This window comes from Oncorhynchus clarkii, chromosome 9 (assembly GCF_045791955.1).
Source record: "Oncorhynchus clarkii lewisi isolate Uvic-CL-2024 chromosome 9, UVic_Ocla_1.0, whole genome shotgun sequence".
Lineage (NCBI taxonomy): Eukaryota > Metazoa > Chordata > Actinopteri > Salmoniformes > Salmonidae > Oncorhynchus > Oncorhynchus clarkii.
This window is the reverse complement of record NC_092155.1, coordinates 69907080-69927639: the sequence shown is the minus strand read 5'-3', so window position 1 is coordinate 69927639 and position 20560 is coordinate 69907080. Positions and strand designations below refer to the sequence as shown.

The 20560-nt window shown below is 43.8% G+C and overlaps 1 protein-coding gene across 1 annotated transcript in view; it reads left to right on the top strand.

The window, feature by feature from the left end:
- Positions 1-20560, top strand: part of LOC139416866 (sodium channel protein type 8 subunit alpha-like) — an 81640-nt gene that overhangs the window by 18900 nt on the left and 42180 nt on the right. The window contains exons 6-11 of the mRNA XM_071166012.1: positions 5419-5640; positions 6031-6094; positions 6889-7030; positions 10694-10900; positions 12617-12904; positions 18625-18936. Coding sequence (XP_071022113.1) covers positions 5419-5640; positions 6031-6094; positions 6889-7030; positions 10694-10900; positions 12617-12904; positions 18625-18936 — 1235 coding nt within the window. The remainder of the gene's footprint in view (positions 1-5418; positions 5641-6030; positions 6095-6888; positions 7031-10693; positions 10901-12616; positions 12905-18624; positions 18937-20560) is intronic.

The following is a 20560-nucleotide window of genomic DNA, read 5'->3' as shown; positions in this document are numbered from 1 at the left end:
TTGGGGTAAGAGTCTGGCTGTAGTAGGGTTGGGGTAAGAGTCTGGCTGTAGTAGGGTTGGGGTAAGAGTCTGGCTGTAGTAGGGTTGGGGTAAGAGTCTGGCTATAGTAGGGTTGGGGTAAGAGCCTGGCTGTAGTAGAGTTGGGGTAAGCGTCTTGCTATAGTAGGGTTGGGGTAAGAGTCTGGCTGTAATAGGGATGGGGTAAGAGTCTGACTGTAGTAGGGTTGGGGTAAGAGTCTGGCTGTAGTAGGGTTGGGGTAAGAGTCTGGCTGTAGCAGGGTTGGGGTAAGAGTCTGGCTGTAGTAGAGTTGGGGTAAGAGTCTGGCTGTAGTAGAGTTGGGGTAAGAGTCTGGCTGTAGTAGAGTTGGGGTAAGAGTCTGGCTGTAGTAGAGTTGGGGTAAGATGAGGTTCGAGTTTGTGCTTTAACCTAATGACAGGTATGAGAGGAAAAGGCCCCAGAGTGGCGGTGGCATTGAATGGTTTCTGTTCAGCCTGCATGTCATTGGTTTCTACCCCCTGCCTGCCTGAACCTCTGACTTCTTATCATATCCCCTCGTTGTACTGCTGTGGTTACTTCCTTTCTTTCTTACGGATTGCCCTCTCACTGTTCAGTTTCCTGGAGTCCTCCCCTTCTGGTTTAGCTGTAATCCGTCACTGGCCATACTGGCAACATAGAGGAAATATTTTGCAAGGCAAGATACTATACGTCTCGTCCTGGTTCAGTAGTGATATGTTTTTTACATGTTTTTCTTAACTGCATACAGCCAGTGATACTAATAGATCTCTTCCTGGTTCAGTAGCGGCATATCAACTAACTGTATACAGTCAGTGATACTAATAGATCTCTTCCTGGTTCAGTAGTGGCATATCAACTAACTGTATACAGCCAGTGATACTAATAGATCTCTTCCTGGTTCAGTAGTGGCATATCAACTAACTGTATACAGTCAGTGATACTAATAGATCTCTTCCTGGTTCAGTAGTGGCATATCAACTAACTGTATACAGCCAGTGATACTAATAGATCTCTTCCTGGTTCAGTAGTGGCATATCAACTAACTGTATACAGTCAGTGATACTAATAGATCTCTTCCTGGTTCAGTAGTGGCATATCAACTAACTGTATACAGCCAGTGATACTAATAGATCTCTTCCTGGTTCAGTAGTGGCATATCAACTAACTGTATACAGCCAGTGATACTAATAGATCTCTTCCTGGTTCAGTAGTGGCATATCAACTAACTGTATACAGCCAGTGATACTAATAGATCTCTTCCTGGTTCAGTAGCGGCATATCAACTAACTGTATACAGCCAGTGATACTAATAGATCTCTTCCTGGTTCAGTAGTGGCATATCAACTAACTGTATACAGTCAGTGATATTAATAGATCTCTTCCTGGTTCAGTAGTGGCATATCAACTAACTGTATACAGCCAGTGATACTAATAGATCTCTTCCTGGATCAGTAGTGGCATATCAACTAACTGTATACAGTCAGTGATACTAATAGATCTCTTCCTGGTTTAGTAGTGGCATATCAACTAACTGTATACAGCCAGTGATACTAATAGATTTCTTCCTGGTTCAGTAGTGGCATATCAACTAACTGTATACAGCCAGTGATACTAATAGATCTCTTCCTGGATCAGTAGTGGCATATCAACTAACTGTATACAGTCAGTGATACTAATAGATCTCTTCCTGGTTCAGTAGTGGCATATCAACTAACTGTATACAGCCAGTGATACTAATAGATCTCTTCCTGGTTCAGTAGTGGCATATCAACTAACTGTATACAGTCAGTGATACTAATAGATCTCTTCCTGGTTCAGTAGTGGCATATCAACTAACTGTATACAGCCAGTGATACTAATAGATCTCTTCCTGGTTCAGTAGTGGCATATCAACTAACTGTATACAGTCAGTGATACTAATAGATCTCTTCCTGGTTCAGTAGTGGCATATCAACTAACTGTATACAGCCAGTGATACTAATAGATCTCTTCCTGGTTCAGTAGTGGCATATCAACTAACTGTATACAGCCAGTGATACTAATAGATCTCTTCCTGGTTCAGTAGTGGCATATCAACTAACTGTATACAGCCAGTGATACTAATAGATCTCTTCCTGGTTCAGTAGTGGCATATCAACTAACTGTATACAGTCAGTGATATTAATAGATCTCTTCCTGGTTCAGTAGTGGCATATCAACTAACTGTATACAGCCAGTGATACTAATAGATCTCTTCCTGGATCAGTAGTGGCATATCAACTAACTGTATACAGTCAGTGATACTAATAGATCTCTTCCTGGTTTAGTAGTGGCATATCAACTAACTGTATACAGCCAGTGATACTAATAGATTTCTTCCTGGTTCAGTAGTGGCATATCAACTAACTGTATACAGCCAGTGATACTAATAGATCTCTTCCTGGTTCAGTAGTGGCATATCAACTAACTGTATACAGCCAGTGATACTAATAGATCTCTTCCTGGTTCAGTAGTGGCATATCAACTAACTGTATACAGTCAGTGAGTGTCTCATTACTAAACCTCTAAACAGAGGGGATGGCTTTTGGATATTTATTGTTCATATTTGTATTATAAAATGGTTTATATGTAATCAGTTGTTGAAATTTGTCTGAAGTTGTACTGTTTTTAACTAATGAAATATACATTTTTACATTTATGTTTTTTAAATATAAGATATCAAATGTCAGCTTTCCAACCCACTACAAGGTTTTACTTTTTGTAGACAATTTTTCCTTGTTTGATATATACACAGAGTATACCAAACATTAGGAACACCTTCCTACTATTGACCCCCTCTTTTCCCCTCAGAACAGCCTCAATTGGTCGGGGCTTGGACTCTACAAGGTGACTAAAGCGTTCCACAGGGATGCTGGCCCATGTTGACTCCAATGCTTCCCACAGTTGTGTTAAGTTGGCTGGATGTCCTTTGGGTGGTAGAGCATTCTTGATACACATGGAAAAATGTTGAGCGTGAAAAACCCAGCAGTGTTGCAGTTCTTGACACAAACCATTGCACCTGGCACCTACTACCAATGTTCCCTAGATTTTTTTTCTACACTGAGTCTGGGTCTGCTGAGCGCAAACTTGAATGTTGTGATAGTTTTAAAAGTGGTCATGTTGGCTACTGTGGCCATTTGATCATAATGCATAATCCCATCACATTTTAACATGGAATTAGCTTTTCTATCAGCCTACAGTAGCAGCCAATGTGTGGTGTTCAATGTAGACCTACATTCCATGAGAATTTGAAAAAAAACATGCAGGGCTTGACATTAACCTGTTTATCCACTTGTCCTTCAGACAAGGAGGGGACTGAAAATGTTGTGTTTGACAGAATAGAATAAAACTTTATTGTCCATCCAGGATGGACATTTTTCTTTGTCTTCGCCTCCCATTAAAAGGATCACATACACATAGTTTCTCACATCATACACATTTAAACCAGTCAGTCCATCATGTTGCGTACACTAAAAATAGATAAGTACATTAAGGCGGCAGGTAGCCTAGTGGTTAGAGCGTTGGGCCAGTAACCGAAAGGTTGCTAAGATCAAATCCCTGACCTGACAAGGTCAAATCAGCCCCTCAACAAGGCAGTTAAGGCACTGTTCCTAGGCCGTCATTGTAAATAAGAATTTGATCTTTTAACTGACTTGCCTAGTTAAATATAAATAAACTGGTGCATGAAACCACTTTACAAAATCTAATTAATTATTATTCCCATTATTACAGAGAATCAGACAAATTATGCTACCGTCTGCCTATTGGCTACTTATCTCTTTGGCTCACAACTGGCTATTTAAAGAGTGATAGAAATGTATATGTTTTGTGCTCTTGTAGGAAGCAATCACTCCCCCATTGTTGACTACAAATGATCTATAACTGGGCTAATAATTGACTAACTAGCAAATCATGTGAACAAATGTGCACACGTCGCTCCATGCAGCTCTCACTTTGATCTCAACACAAACACATCTACTCAAGACCACTCATACTGTAGCCTAAACATAGTCCAGTTCAAAGTGAATGGCACAGATCCATATATGGCAATGGCTATTTGCATATAGGCCTACTGCTGATCTGATTGGTTATGGCGCACCGTATAGAGTACATCATGAGTTGTGCTGTCAGTGCAATAGAATCATACACCAATGCGCTCTGCCTACGAGAAAATCACTTGCACAATTAGTTTTGCATACTAAATCTTGCATAGTTTGTTTTATTTCGGTATATTACATTGAACGCGGCTAATATTGCGTTGATTCAATCACAATTCCCAAAGTGAGGTGAAACTTTGGTAGTGTTAACTAAAGGGGAAAACTGTAGAACATTGAGTGAAGTTTAATCTCTTATTGCTTCTGCACCGGCAGTCCGAGGGGAGCTGCTCACTAAAGCAAGCACTCAGTTTAGAGGAAACATTACCTACTACCATACCCCGTTCAAAGGCACTTCAATATTTTGTCTTGCCCATTCACCCTCAGAATGGGACACATACACAATCCATGTCTCAATTGTCTTATGTCATGGAAAGAACAGGTGTTCTTAATGTTTTGTATACTCAGTGTACAGGTACAGTACATACTATATACTGATGACACATCAATTTGTATTGTATTATTAAATACCCAACTCAGGCATAAGGGTTTAATGTGCGTGTTATAATGGATACTCGGGACAATCCATCCCATCGCACAATATACTTACTGTAAGTTGTATACTGGTTGATGAAGGAATGGACATAAAGCAGACAGTATAGTACAGTACTTTGGTAATGGACTTATTAGACAGTATAGTGCAGTACTTTGATAATGGACTTATTAGACAGTATAGTACAGTACTTTGGTAATGGACTTCTTAGACTATATAGTACAGTACTTTGATAATGGACTTATTAGACAGTATAGTACAGTACTTTGATAATGGACTTATTAGACAGTATAGTACAGTACTTTGATAGTGGACTTATTAGACTGTATAGTACAGTACTTTGATAATGGACTTATTAGACAGTATAGTACAGTACTTTGGTAATGGACTTATTAGACAGCATAGTACAGTACTTTGATAATGGACTTATTAGACAGTATAGCACAGTACTTTGGTAATGGACTTATTAAACAGGCAATACAGTACAGTACTTTGATCATGGCCTTATTAGACAGAAAAGTACAGTACTTTGATCATGGACTTATTAGACAGGCAATACAGAACAGTAAAGTCACCTTGTCTGGGAACCCCAAGATCGTCTCCCATATACAAACCTTCTGCATCATCTCTTTGGTTTGTGTGTGTGCACGTCCGTCTGTGTTTGTACCTCTGTGCGTTTGTGTGTGTGTGTGTGTGTGCAAACGTTCGTCTGTGTGTGTGTGTTTCTCCCTCCCCAGGCCTGAAGACCATTGTCGGTGCTCTAATACAATCGGTGAAGAAATTGTCAGATGTTATGATCCTCACGGTATTCTGTCTCGGTGTCTTCGCTCTGATTGGACTACAGCTCTTCATGGGCAACCTACGACAAAAATGCGTGATTTGGCCAATCAACTCCACCGAGAACTTCTTGGCCAACGGCAGCATAGGCTTCGACTGGAATGAATACATCAATAACGACAGTACGTAGCCTGGCCGCAGTCAAACACACCAGGGTTGTGTTTTTAAGAGCACAACGTAGAAAAATGTTTCCATTTGCTGAGAAAGTTTGTCCTATATCCCTCTACATCACAGGAGGTTGGTGGGACCTTAATTGGGGAGGACGGGCTCGTGGTAATGGCTGGAGCGGAATCAGTGGAATGGTATCAAATACATCAAACACATGGTTTCCATGACGTTCCATTCGCGCCGTTCCAGCCATTATTATGAGCCGTTCTCCACTTAGCAGCCTCCACTGATCTACATAGCTGCAGAGGTCTAGCCTCCTACTCCTAAATGGCCATTAGAAAAGACCGATAGGGAATGTTATTCTGATGCTATTCTGTATGTGTGTGTTGTGTTTCTTTCACCAGAAAATTTCTACTTCCTGCCTAGACAATTGGATGCCCTTTTATGTGGCAACAGTTCAGATTCTGGGTGAGTTGCATACAGGCCCCTGGTGTCCGTTCTGGAGCTGAACGAGCTCTACCCAAGCTGTGCCAAAACCCTGGTCTGCCCAAGAAAGTCTATGTAAATTATGATTTCCAGAATGGTCCAAAGATGTTTTCTAGACGACTGTTTTGGACTCTAAAATTAGTATATTATGATGACTTTCGATCCCCACAGTGAATTATTTTCAAGCACGCTACAAATCTAGATATTTAATTAAATAGTGATCCATTCTGACTACTACATTTGTAGTCACACAGGACCACGTGCTGACACAGACCAATCACGAGCCGGCCTGGGATCTTTGCGCGCGTCTCTCAGGCAGGATGAAAACAACTACATCGACCATGATCCTTTGCTATTTACCAGAGGAGGCTGGTGGGAGGATCTATAGGAGGCCAGGCTCATTATAATGGCTCCTCCCACCAGTCACCTCATCATAATCCTTAGTGTGTTTTTGGTGTCATTCACCCCCATATGGCGCGCTTCAAATTGAAATAATTCCGTCTTCATGCGCCATCAGGAGTTTTCCATAGGATACATGGATGACTTCAGCGCTATCACTCTCTGTCTGTCTGTCTGTCTGTCTGTCTGTCTGTCTGTCTGTCTGTCTGTCTGTCTCTGTCTCTGTCTCTCCTTCTGTCGGTGTCTGCCTGTCTATCTGCCTTATTCTTATTATTTTATTAAACCAGACAACTGTACTATCCGGCAGCCATGTTGTTTTTGTATGTAAATATTGCTGAGTCTTTGCATGGTTGTGTGGCCCTCTCCTCTCCCCCCAGCCGCTGCCCTGAAGGCTTCACATGCATGAAAGCTGGCAGGAATCCAAATTACGGTTACACCAGCTTTGACAGCTTTGGATGGGCTTTCCTGGCTCTCTTCAGACTCATGACACAGGACTTCTGGGAGAACCTCTACATGCTGGTGAGCACAGAATGAAATATAACATACAGTATTATATACATGGCTTATATCTATGATATTTAATATCTATGCTGGTGAGACAGGCTTGTTGTTTTACCAAAGGATATGTTGGTTTGGTTTTGAGTTACACTACTGTTCAAAAGTTTGGGGTCACTTAGAAATGTCCTTGTTTTTGAAAGAAAAGCATTTTTTTTTGTCCATTAAAATAACATCAAATTGATCAGCAATACAGTGTAGACATTGTTCATGTTGTAAATGACTATTGTAGCTGGAAATGGCAGATTTTTTATGGAATATCTACATCGGCGTACAGAGGCCCATTATCAGCAACCATCACTCCTGTGTTCCAGTGGCACGTTGTGTTAGCTAATCCAAGTTTATCATTTTAAAAGGCTAATTGATCATTAGAAACTCTTTTGCAATTATGTTAGCACAGCTGAAAACTGTTGTTCTGGTTAAAGAAGCAATAAAACTGGCCTTCTTTAGACTAGTTGAGTATCTGGAACATCAGCATTTTTATGGGCTTTCCTCTGACACCGCCTATTATCTAGGTCCTCTGTAGTGCCTTAAAGTCAGATGCCGAGCATTTGCCATACCAGGCGGCGATGCAACCATGCTCTCGATGGTGCAGCTGTAGAACCTTTTGAGGATCTGGGGGCCCATGCCAAATCTTTTCAGTCTCCTGAGGGGGGAAAGATTTTGTTGTGCCCTCTTCACGACTGTCTTGGTATGTTTGGACCATGATAGTTCGTTGGTGAGGTGGACACCAAGGAACTTGAGACTCTCGAACCACTCCACTACAGCCCCGTCGATGTTAATGGTGGCCTATTCGGCCCGCCTTTTCCTGTAGTCCACAATCAGCTCCTTTGTCTTGCTCACATTGAGGGAGAGGTTGTTGTCCTGGAACCACACTGCCAGTTCTCTGACCTCCTCCCTATAGGCCATCTCATCGTTGTCGGTGATCAGGCCTACCAATGTTGTGTCGTCAGCAAACTTAATGATGGTGTTGGAGTCGTGTTTGGCCACGCAGTTGTAGGTGAACAGGGAATACAGGAGGGGACGAAGTACACACCCCTGAGGGGCCCCAGTGTTCAGGATCAGCATGGCAGACGTATTGTTGCCTACTCTTACCACCTGGGGGTGGCCCGTCAGGAAGTCCAGGATCCAGTTGCAGATTGAGGTGTTTAGTCTCAGGGTCCTTAGCTTAGTGATGAGCTTTGAGGGTACTATGGTGTTGAACGCTGAGCTGTAGTCGATGAACAGCATCCTCATATAGGTGTTCCTTTTGTCCTGGTGAGAAAGGGCAGTGTGAAGTGCGATTGAGATTGTGTCATCTGTGGATCTGCTGGGGCGGTATGCGAATTGGAGTGGGTCTAGGGTGTCCGGGAGGATAATGACAAAGCAAAAATGTTTTTTTTAGTCATTTAAAAAAAAACTTGAAATATCACATTTACATAAGTATTCAGACCCTTTACTCAGTACTTTGTTGAAGCACCTTTTGCAGCGATTACAGCCTCGAGTCTTCTTGGGTATGACGCTACAAGCTGGGCACACCTGTATTTGGGGAGTTTCTCCCATTCTTCTCTGCAGATCCTCTCAAGCTCTGTCAGGTTGGATGGGGAGCGTTGCTGCACAGCTATTTTCAGGTCTCTCCAAAGATGTTTGATCAGGTTCAAGTCCGGGCTCTGACTGGGCCACTCAAGAACATTCAGAGACTTGTCCTGAAGCCACTCATGTGTTGCCTTGGCTGTTTTCTTAGGGTCGTTGTCCTGTTGGAAGGTGAATCTTCACCCCACCCTGAGGTTCTGAGCGCTCTGGAGCCGGTTTTCATCAAGGATCTCTGTTTGCTCCGTTTATCTTCGCCTCGATCCTGACTAGTATCCCAGTCCCTGCCGCTGAAAAACATCCCCACAGCATGATGCTGCCACCACCATGCTTCACCATAGCGATGGTGCCCAGTTTCCTCCAGACGTCACGTATGACATTCAGGCCAAGAGTTCAATCTTGGTTTCATTAGACCAGAGAATATTGGCAAACTCCAAGCGGGCTATCATGTGCCTTTTACTGAGAAGTGGTTTCCGTCTGGCCACTCTACCATAAAGGCCTAATTGGTGGAGTGCTGCAGAGATGGTTGTCCTTCTGGAAGTTTCTCCCATCTCCAGGGAGGAACTCTAGAGTTCTGTCAGAGTGATCATTGGGTTCTTGGTCACCTCCCTGACCAAGGCCTTTCTCTCCAGATTGCTCAAATTGACCAGCTCTGGGAAGAGTCTTGGTGCTCCCGAACTTCTTCCATTTAATAATGATGGAGGCCACTGTGTTCTTGGGAACCTTTAATGCTGCATACATATGTTGGTACCCTTCCCCAGATCTGTGCCTCGACACAATCTAGTCTTGGAACTTGTTTTTTTGCTTTGACATGCATTGGCAACCATGGGACATTTCTACAAACCTGTTTTCGCTTTGTCATTATGGAGTGTTGTGTGTAGATTGCTGAGGAAATTGTTTTATTGAATCCATTTTAGAATAAGGCTGTAACGTAACAAAATATGGAGAAAAGTCAAGGGTTCTGAATACTTTCCGAAGGCACTGTACATGGAATGATGGAATTCCAAATAGCATTCAGAGTGGTTGTTTTCCTTCCTCTCTGCTTGAGTCTCATGGTTTCTCCTCTGGGGATAGCAACTCACTGAAAGGACTGGCCTTATGTTAGCCAGCTGTCTGGTGGGGTGTGCTTTCACTGCACTATTCATGGAAAACTAAAATGCAGATATGGGGGTGCCCAGGCTTCATTTGATAAATAACGCCAAGTTGTGCCCATGCTGGGAACCTAACACACACACACACACACACACACACACACACACACACACACACACACATATACACACACACACACACACACACACACACACACACACACACACACACACACACACACACACACACACACACACACACACACACACACACACACACACACTGGGAACAGTCAGTGCATGGAAGTACTTCTGGTGTTGAGGCACAACCAGTAACAATTCCTAGCGTAAAATCAGTTCTACACCTCACTGTTAATTGGCTTACATAATGTCTATGACAGGGAATTAGAGTAATCATCACACTCTAGTAAGCAGAAGGGAATGTAAATTGAATTTATTGTGTTTGAAGTGGGAAAGTGTTACAGTACCGCCACTAGCGTTTAGATTCTACACTTCTACACAGCCTGGATAGGTTCAACAGTACTCAGTAACTGATACATAACCTCTGACCTCTTAACGTTTGACCTTTACCCTCTAACCCCACCTCAATATGAACCTCACATCCCTGTCATATGACCCAGTTATCATCGTAATGAAGGCCTGGATAAAGGAGGGGGAACCAATTGACGACCTCTTCTGGAGAACTGGATGGGAGACAAGTGTCTGACTCTGCTGTACTCTCTGTTCTCTTCCAGACCTTAAGGTCGACAGGATTGTTCGGTTAGAGGTCAGAGGGTATAGGTCAAATATCAGTGTTTTATTTCCAGGTAGAACCCTTTTGGATTCCATGTAAATCCCCTTTCCACAGAGGGTTCGACGTGAAACCCTAAAGGGTTATACCTGGAATCAACCCTTTTTTTTCTATGAGTGTATCTGACCCTCTGCTGTCTTCTCTCCCCCCTCCCAGACCCTGCGGGCAGCAGGGAAGACCTACATGATCTTCTTTGTGTTGGTGATCTTCGTGGGGTCCTTCTACCTGGTCAATCTGATCCTGGCTGTGGTGGCCATGGCCTATGAGGAGCAGAACCAGGCCACCATGGAGGAGGCTGAGCAGAAAGAGGCGGAGTTCAAAGCCATGCTGGAGCAGATCAAGAACCAGCAGGAGGCTGCACAGGTCAGTACCCCAATGTCTCTGTGTCTCAGCATGTCTATGGGACCTTTTCCCCGATAGACTTTATAGTGCACTACTTTTGACCAGGTAGTGCACTATGTCTAGGGAAAGGGGTGCCATTTCAGATGCATTCTTTGTGACCATACACTGTATATGTCATATGTGTTTGTTTCTTTGTCTTTGTTGTTACTGTCTCTGCAGGAGGCCGCACAGGTCAGTGTCTGTTCTGTCTGTTCTGTCTGTCTGTTCTGTCTGTTCTGTCTGTCTGTTCTGTCTGTTCTGTCTGTCTGTTCTGTCTGTTCTGTTCTGTTCTGTCTGTTCTGTCTGTCTGTTCTGTCTGTTCTGTCTGTCTGTCTGTTCTGTCTGTTCTGTTCTGTCTGTTCTGTCTGTCTGTTCTGTCTGTCTGTTCTGTCTGTTCTGTTCTGTTCTGTCTGTCTGTTCTGTCTGTCTGTTCTGTCTGTTCTGTCTGTCTGTTCTGTCTGTTCTGTTCTGTTCTGTCTGTCTGTTCTGTCTGTCTGTTCTGTCTGTTCTGTCTGTCTGTTCTGTCTGTTCTGTCTGTTCTGTCTGTCTGTTCTGTCTGTTCTGTCTGTCTGTTCTGTCTGTTCTGTCTGTCTGTTCTGTCTGTTCTGTTCTGTTCTGTTCTGTCTGTCTGTTCTGTTCTGTCTGTCTGTCTGTCTGTCTGTCTGTCTGTCTGTTCTGTCTGTTCTGTTCTGTCTGTTCTGTCTGTTCTGTCTGTCTGTTCTGTCTGTCTGTCTGTCTGTCTGTTCTGTCTGTTCTGTTCTGTCTGTTCTGTCTGTTCTGTCTGTCTGTTCTGTCTGTCTGTTCTGTCTGTTCTGTTCTGTTCTGTCTGTCTGTTCTGTCTGTCTGTTCTGTCTGTTCTGTCTGTCTGTCTGTTCTGTCTGTTCTGTCTGTCTGTTCTGTCTGTCTGTCTGTTCAGTCTGTTCAGTCTGTTCTGTCTGTTCTGTTCTGTTCTGTTCTGTTCTGTTCTGTCTGTCTGTCTGTCTGTCTGTCTGTCTGTCTGTCTGTATGTCTGTCTGTTCTGTTCTGTCTGTCTGTCTCTGTCTGTCTGTCTGTCCGTATGTCCGTATGTCTGTTTTGTCTCTCTGTGTATACTGTATGTGCTTGTCTCTTTACTGTCTGTGCTTACTATACTCCACTCCTATCCTTGACTGTCTGTTTGGTTTAAATCTGTTGTGTCTAATATAAACAGTGGAGCCGTGTTCGTTATCGTGCTCCTATACCTCACTGTGTTTGTGACGGAGGTGAGTAACCTTGCCTGAGACCTGAAGATTTGCATGGGCTTCCTGAGTCAATGCCTAGGCTTTGGCTTAGCGGGCTAATGCACTCTTTTGGCTCACAGCAAACTGGGGTTGGAACCCTGTCTGTCACATATGGCAAGTTGAAATCTGTTTAGCCTGATAAAAGCCGTGTCTGTGAAGCCAAGCTATGCAAAATGGCTGTTCTGCGTACTTGCTTAGCAAAAATATGCAAACTTGCACAGCAAACTTGCACAGCAAACTTGCACAATTTACTCTCAAGTAAGTCAAATGCAGATGCAGCCCTGCAATTTGTATCTCGATACAACTACGCAGGATTGCTATTTTTGCGTAGCTAGCTAAATGCATTGTGTATTTGCGTAAGGTATGAATGAGATTTCAGTGGGAATGGACACGCAGGTGTTTTTCTCACTCTCTCTCCCGGTGTGGCGGTTTGCGATAGTCCAACGCCATGGCGACGTCGGCAGGCACCATGTCGGAGGACGTAGGGGATGATGACGGCGGGGGGACCCTGTCCTGTAGCTCGTCAGAGATGTCCAAGCTCAGCTCCAAGAGCGCCAAGGAGCGGCGCAACCGCAAGAAGAAGTGGCGCCAGAAAGAGCAGTCGCAGCGGGAGGAGAAGGGGGACTGCGAGAAGTTTGTCAAGTCCGAGTCGGATGACGGCAGTAAGAGGAGCCGCTTCCGTTTCCCTGACAACCGGCTAGGCCGCAAGTCTTCCATCATGAACCAGGTGAGAGGACCAGTGTCAAAGGTTCCTGGAAGAAGATGGAATAGGACTAAATAACAGGCAGTTATTAATGTTTCCATTTGAAGTCCCATATTGACACTCCAATGTTCAAAATTATTTCAGTTCCCTTCTAAGTAAATTTAAACATCAGGGTTTGGTTTCAGATAAAGACTATTTAGAGCTTTTTAACAGGGCTCAACCACAGAGTAACAGGGCTTCAACCACAGAGTAACAGGGCTTCAACCACAGAGTAACAGGGCTTCAACCACAGACTAACAGGGCTTCAACCACAGACTAACAGGGCTTCAACCACAGAGTAACAGGGATTCAACCATAGAGTAACAGGGCTTCAACCACAGACTAACAGGGCTTCAACCACAGAGTACCAGGGCTTCAACCACAGAGTAACAGGGCTTCAACCACAGAGTAACAGGGATTCAACCACAGAGTAACAGGGATTCAACCACAGAGTAACAGGGCTTCAACCACAGACTAACAGGGCTTCAACCACAGAGTACCAGGGCTTCAACCACAGACTAACAGGGCTTCAAACACAGACTAACAGGGCTTCAACCACAGAATAACAGAGCTTCAACCACAGAGTACCAGGGCTTCAACCACAGAGTAACAGAGCTTCAACCACAGACTAACAGGGCTTCAACCACAGAGTAACAGTGCTTCAACCACAGAGTAACAGGGATTCAACCATAGAGTAAAAGGGCTTCAACCACAGAGTAACAGGGATTCAACCATAGAGTAAAAGGGCTTCAACCACAGACTAACAGGGCATCAACCACAGAGTAACAGGGCATCAACCACAGAGTAACAGGGCTTCAACCACAGAGTAAAAGGGCTTCAACCACAGAGTAACAGGGCTTCAACCACAGAGTAACAGGGCTTCAACCACAGACTAACAGGGCTTCAACCACAGAGTAACAGGGATTCAACCACAGAGTAACAGGGCTTCAACCACAGAGTACCAGAGCTTCAACCACAGAGTAACAGGGCTTCAACCACAGACTAACAGGGCTTCAACCACATAGTACCAGGGCTTCAACCACAGACTAACAGGGCTTCAACCACAGACTAACAGGGCTTTAACCACAGAGTAACAGGGCTTCAAACACAGACTAACAGGGCTTCAACCACAGAGTAACCGGGCTTCAACCACAGACTAACAGGGCTTCAACCAAGGCTTGAATTATTAACAGTGAATACATTAATGTTTCATTATGGAAGAGTGTTATTTTATTCTGGGGTCTTTCATATTGTACTGCTACTTAGGAGCAGGACGATATCAGTATCGCAATACCCATAAGCATCATGGGAAGAAAAGAAAACACAAAGCGGGTTTAACTTTTTAGTTAATCAGCACTAATTTTGGAAACAAACATCATTATGTTGTCATCTAGAGTCACATGTATTTATTTTCCAAGCTATAACACAATATTTTACATACAGCAGATTTTTAAAGGACCAAATAGTTTTATTCTACTTCATCTTTTCATTTTTTTGCCATGGAAAAAATATTGCGATACTGGTACACTCTAAAAAGGTTCCTGGAGTGTCCTTTAGGGGGTTCTTCAAATCGAAACTGTGGGGGAACCCCTATAAGTTCTTCAAAGAACCCCTTTTAAAGGATCCTCAAAGAACCTTTTGAAGATCTACCCGTCCCCCCGTCCCCTATTATTAATAATAATAACAATACACACAACAATAACACAATGTTTTAGTTCTCAGTGTTATGATTTTAGTAGCAAAGCAGAATAATAAAATCTAAATGAGGTAAACTCCCAGCAGAGCCCCAAGTCCAATGGATATATCCTCTGGCGTGTTGATGTTAATGTGTTGATGTTCTCCGTATCCACAGCCAGAATGAATTTGCAGTGCATTGTGATCGAACAGGTTTCCTGTTATATTCATCAGAGGTGTAGGGAGGGTGAAGTCTGTGAATTCAAATTGTTTTAATTATACAGATGATTAACAAAACATGCACACAACAGAATTCATACCTTGAATGTGAAGGGAAAAAGCTGTTTTGATAATGGTTGTAATGTAGAGGCCTATGGGATATTCATTGAAGAGGTAAGGGAGGAGGATGGTAAATGTGATCTGCATAACATGCCAATACAAATTGACATACCTTTGTATGCCTCCTTGTCTGTGTACCTACAGACACAAAAGTGAGAAGTTCAGTCATCTGCACCCAATACAGATAGCTTTCAACATATTCTTATAGCCTACATATTCTTACCTCTTTGTTGATTGATTTCCATTGAAATGTGTCCATTTTCTGTTTTAGAAAGATTTGCACAAATATGAAAAGATACCTGGTATCATCATAAAACAATGTGAAGGGCGTGACCATAGAGAGCCTTTTTATTCTCTATTGTCGGAGTGTGACTAGGGTGGGTAATCTAGGTTCTTTATTTCTAGGTTGGCCTGGTATGGTTCCCAATCAGAGGCAGCTGTTTGTCGCTGTCTCTGATTGGGGATCATATTTAGGCAGCCATTTTCCCACTGTGTTTTGTGAGTTCTTGTTAATGTTTATGTGTAGTTAGACGCTAGATATCCCCCCCACCCCAAAGGTGCGAACTCCGGACGCAAAACCTGACTCTATAGGGGAGGGGCCGGGTGGGCATCTAGCGTCGGTGGCGGCTCTGGTGCGGGATGAAGAACCCGCTCATCCCGCGGATCCAGCCATGGACCCGGGCTGAACACTGTGCCTGGACTGGACCTCGGTGCAGAGGAAGGCTCGTGCCATGGAGCGGGACTGGACACCGGGTCTAGACTGGACATCGGTGCAGAGGAAGGCTCCGGCCTTGGAGCTGCACTGGATGCTGTGCCTGGACTGGGCACCGGCGCAGAAGAAGGCTCCGGCCATGGAGCTGGACAGGACGCCGTGCTTGGACTGGGCATCGGCGCAGGGGAAAGCTTCGGCCATGGAGCTGGAGGTTCCGGACCATTGGCCGTCGCTGGAGGTTCCAGACCTTGGACCGTCGCAGGAGGTTCCTGACTGTGGACCGTCGCAGGAGGTTCCAGACTGTGGACCGTCGCAGGAGGTTCCGGACTGTGGACCGTCGCTGGACGCTCTGGACTGGGAAGGCGCACTGGAGGCCTAGTGCGTGGAGCCGGCACAAGTGGTACCGGACTGGTGACACACACTTCAGGGCGAGTGCGAGGAGCTGGTACAGGACGTACCGGACTGGGAAGGCACACTGGAGGCCTAGTGCGTGGAGCAGGCACAGGACGTACCGGACTGGGAAGGCACACTGGAGGCCTGGCACGTGGAGCCGGCACAGGTGGTACCGGACTGGTGACACACACACACTCCTCCTACACGCAAGTGCGAGGAGCTGGCACAGGACGTACTGGGCTGTGGAGGCGTACTGGAGACATGGTGCGTGGAGCCGGCACAGTTTTTACCAGACTGCTATCACGCTCCTCAGGACGAGTCCGGAGAGCTGACTCAGGTGGCATCAAACTGATAACACGCTCCTTAGGGCGAATGTCGTGCATCATACACCAACACAACAACTCTCTCATTTCTCTCCTCCAATTTCACAATCAGCTCACTGACGGTCTCTGACTCCCTCCGTTCACTCTCCTCCAATTTCTCCCTCTTTTCCCAGACTGGCTCTGGTTCACTCCTCGGCTCCGCTGACCACCCCTTGTGCCCCCCCCCCCAAAAAAATGGGCTGTTTTTTGGGCTTTATTTGTGGCCCCGGCTTCGTCGCTGTCCTCCCTTCTCTCCTTTCGTCTGCCTCCAAGGAAGGCTATCCTGACCTGCCATGATTTCCTCCCAAGTCCAGGATCCCTTCCCATCCAAGATCTCGTCCCAAGTCCAGGATCCCTTCCCATCCAAGATCTCGTCCCAAGTCCAGGATACCTTCCCCTCCTGGGCACGCTGCTTGGTCCTGTTGTGGTGGGATCTTCTGTCACGATCGTCGTAAGAACATTGACTGAAAACAACACACTCATCTCTTTTTGGAATTCCACACTTCCTTTATATTTTTTAAGCTTTGATTCTAAAAAAAACACGCTTAAATGCCAATTTTTCACATATGCATTTTTTCACCTGAAATTAAAGATCACGGGTACCTTTATGTGTATAAATTATGACTGTTCTCATACTTTTCAAACATTTACTTTAGAATGTTTTTTTTGTTTTTTTTTGGCAAATGCGATATCTGACATTTGTTTTGTACCAAAACGTGCTATATCCAGATCCATGTATTTATAGAGTTGGACCAATGAGCTTTCTGCATTATGATGCAATTACATGACACTACAACATTCTACGGCAGCCATGTTAGAACCTCATTAACATTACACAGGGAATATTTAAATAAAATGTTATGGAACTGAATGTCTAGAATTAGAACAGTATTAAACATTCTAAAAGTTGGCCCAACTCTCTAAATAAATAGCTCTGGCTATATCCACTGTCCAGATGAATGAAATGCTCCATATGGTTTTTGCCGCCAGCGGTAAAGTGAGTCATTTAGGGAATCATTTCTATTATATTTGTCTGTTCAGTCATAAGTTAGGTTTAATAAGAACCTTACCTTATTAATTTAGGCTAACCCCTGACTTAGTCAGCCAGATGCAGAGATAGACAGCTGTCACTCTCAGCTGTTTGCAGGCTGGCTACCTAGCACTATGTTATCTTTGACCTTTTGAGTGTGGTGGACCTTTTGATTATTATGGATCCCTTCAACACTTTGGAGCCGGTGATATCTGTTCCTGTTGGCCGAAAGAGGAAACCTTTTAAACAAGCTCATGAAAAGGAGAGAGCAAAGATGCAGCGCGGGAACTGTCTGTAAACCTACGGAGGGCTATGTCAGTGAATCACTCCAACAATAAGAATCAATCCATCCATGACTTTCTAATTATACCTTAAATCCTTCCTTAAAGTGTATATAATCAAACTCAAAAAACTGTCCTTGATTTATCCTACAGAAAAAAACCTGTAAAACCCCCATAAACTTTTTTACAAAAGCTGTCAGAAAATGAAACACATTGTATATACCTTGTTCATCCTCTGGATACAATAAATTGGCTATGTGATAGGCTATGTGATTGGCTATGTGATAGGCTATGTGATTGGCTATGTGATTGGCTATGTGATTGGCTATGTGATTGGCTATGTGATAGGCTATGTGATTGGCTATGTGATTGGCTATGTGATTGGCTATTTGCACAATATAGTTGAAACAAATGGATTCTTTAAAAATGTATTTATTTATGTATCAGGATACTTTGTTACATGTAACTGTTTAAAACCCAACCGGGAGACTTTTTCTACTGCAGTTTGATTGTTTGGGGTGGATATCTAGCATTTCGCCACAAAACATGATTATTTGTCAATCTAAAATAAAATTACCTTGGTAATCATTGGTGTCTTTTCACTAGCCCATGTCATGGTAAGATTTACAAATTATAGCTCCGGCTCTTTCACAAGATATGTGTTTTCATTTGTGTAAATTTACAAACATTTCTGAAAATGGCTAGATCGCGTTTTGAAATGTAACTTAATTTAGACATTACAGAAATAGAGGTGGAGAGAAAGGCAGGAGGAGATAAAGTAGCATAGATGGTTGTGGGGATTGAACTCTTGACCTTCTGCACTATGATGTGATTTGTGTTACAACTATATCAATTTCAATCACTCACTCGTCTCCTTTCCTTATTTCCTCTCCTTATTCCCCTGTCCCCTGCAGTCCCTTCTCAGTATCCCCGGCTCACCGTTTCTGTCGAGGCACAACAGCAAGAGCAGCATCTTCAGCTTCAAGGGCGTGGGCTCGGAGAACGAGTTCGCCGACGACGAGCACAGCATGGTGGAGGAGTGCGAGGAGAGGCGGGGCCCCCGGTTCAGCCCGTACCGGCGGTGCAGCTACACGAGCTACCACCACGGTGGTGGGAAGAGGAATTCCACGGTGGACTGCAACGGCGTGGTGTCTCTGATCAGTCCGGGGACCGGCGGACGCCTTTTGCCTGAGGTGAAAATAGATAAGGCATCTGGTGACGACAGTGTAAGGAAGTCAATGAGTAACTCAGACCCGTCGAGGCATGGCCCCCACTTTCTCTATCTTATTCTCTCTCTCTCTATCTCTCTATCTTACTCTCTCTCTCTATCTTACTCTCTCTCTATCTTACTCTCTCTTTTTCTATCTTGTTCTCTCTCTGTCTATCATATTCTCTCTCTCACTCTCTTTCTCTCTCTCTCTCTCTCTCTCTCTCTCTCTCTCTCTCTCTCCCTCTCTCCTTATCTTACTCTCTCTCTCTCTTATCTTATTCTCTCTCTTTCTCTCTCTTGATCTTACGCTCTCGCTTTCTCTATCTTTTTCTCTCTCTATTTCTCTCTCTCTCTTCTTTGCAAGTCCGTCTGCGCTATCTGCGCTCGCCCTCCTCCCCTGCTACCTAGTATGTAGTGTATGCTATGCTGCCTCCCACCACTAGCTAAATAATCAAAATAGAGAAACTTTAGTTCATCAGAACAAAAGGTTCTAATTGTTCCTTTATAACTTGGGTTTTCAGTGACTACCAGCATACTGTTGTTTTATATCTCAACGTTTTAATATCCTCACGCCAAACAGTGTGTAGTTACATTGACATTAAAGGGATAGTTTGGCAATTAAGCCCTTGCTCATGTAGACTTCCAGCCATTGCTCTAACATTAGTATTGGCTCTAGAAACTACCTTCAACTTCCTTCAAACTGCACACAGGGACATACAAATGGTATCCATGAGTTTATCTGACTCTGGGTAAATAGAAAAGGGCTTAATTTCCAAAATCTTGAACTAGTCATTTAACATTGTACAAATTTAGCAAACTCTCTTATCTTAGGGCAACATTCAACTAAAATACAGTTGGTAAAAACAACCACATATCACAGTCATTGTAAGTAAAAACCCTCTTCAAAATAGTCCCTTTCTTTCCAAACAATCCGTTGTGAACAAACCAAACCAAACAGAAAAGTCAAACCAATGTTTCTCTTTTGCTAGTATGCAGCATGGTAGTTTGACCTGGCCCTTCTACATGTCTTGTACAGTGTTTTTAACTTAGCCAGCATGATAACAACTAATCTAGTGACCATGGTATCTAACCTATCCTCTCCTTCTCTTTGACTTGGTGCATGCTCAATGCATGCCGACTGGAACGGACCTCAATCCCAATAATGTTGCCCCTAATGTTCTCTACGGTAACCAGACTACTCTTCCCTCTACGTCCTCTTCAAATGCTACAGCATTTGTTACAGGACTTGAAGGTGATATTCTATGGTCAAAAAAGTACTAAGTCTGGAGACATTAAGGATAGGAGAACTGTTAGAGGGGTTAAATATAGTGGCAGGATTGGCACATTTAGGCAGGGGGACATTTAGGTTGGTTCAGGAGTAATGGTTGGTTCAGAGATAAGGTAAGTCAGACTGAATAATGTACATACATACACACACGTACAAAATACTTCCCTGCTCAATTTCTGAATATTCAAATATTCAAGTTTTATGTAATCACAATAAAGTCAAATTTCCCCATACCGCTGCTCTCACTCTGGCTGTGAAAGACCTGCATGTTTCTAGACACAATATACTCTCCCTACCATCAGTATCCATCGACAACAAGATAAATACATTACTACCCTGTGTGCCAGCCAAA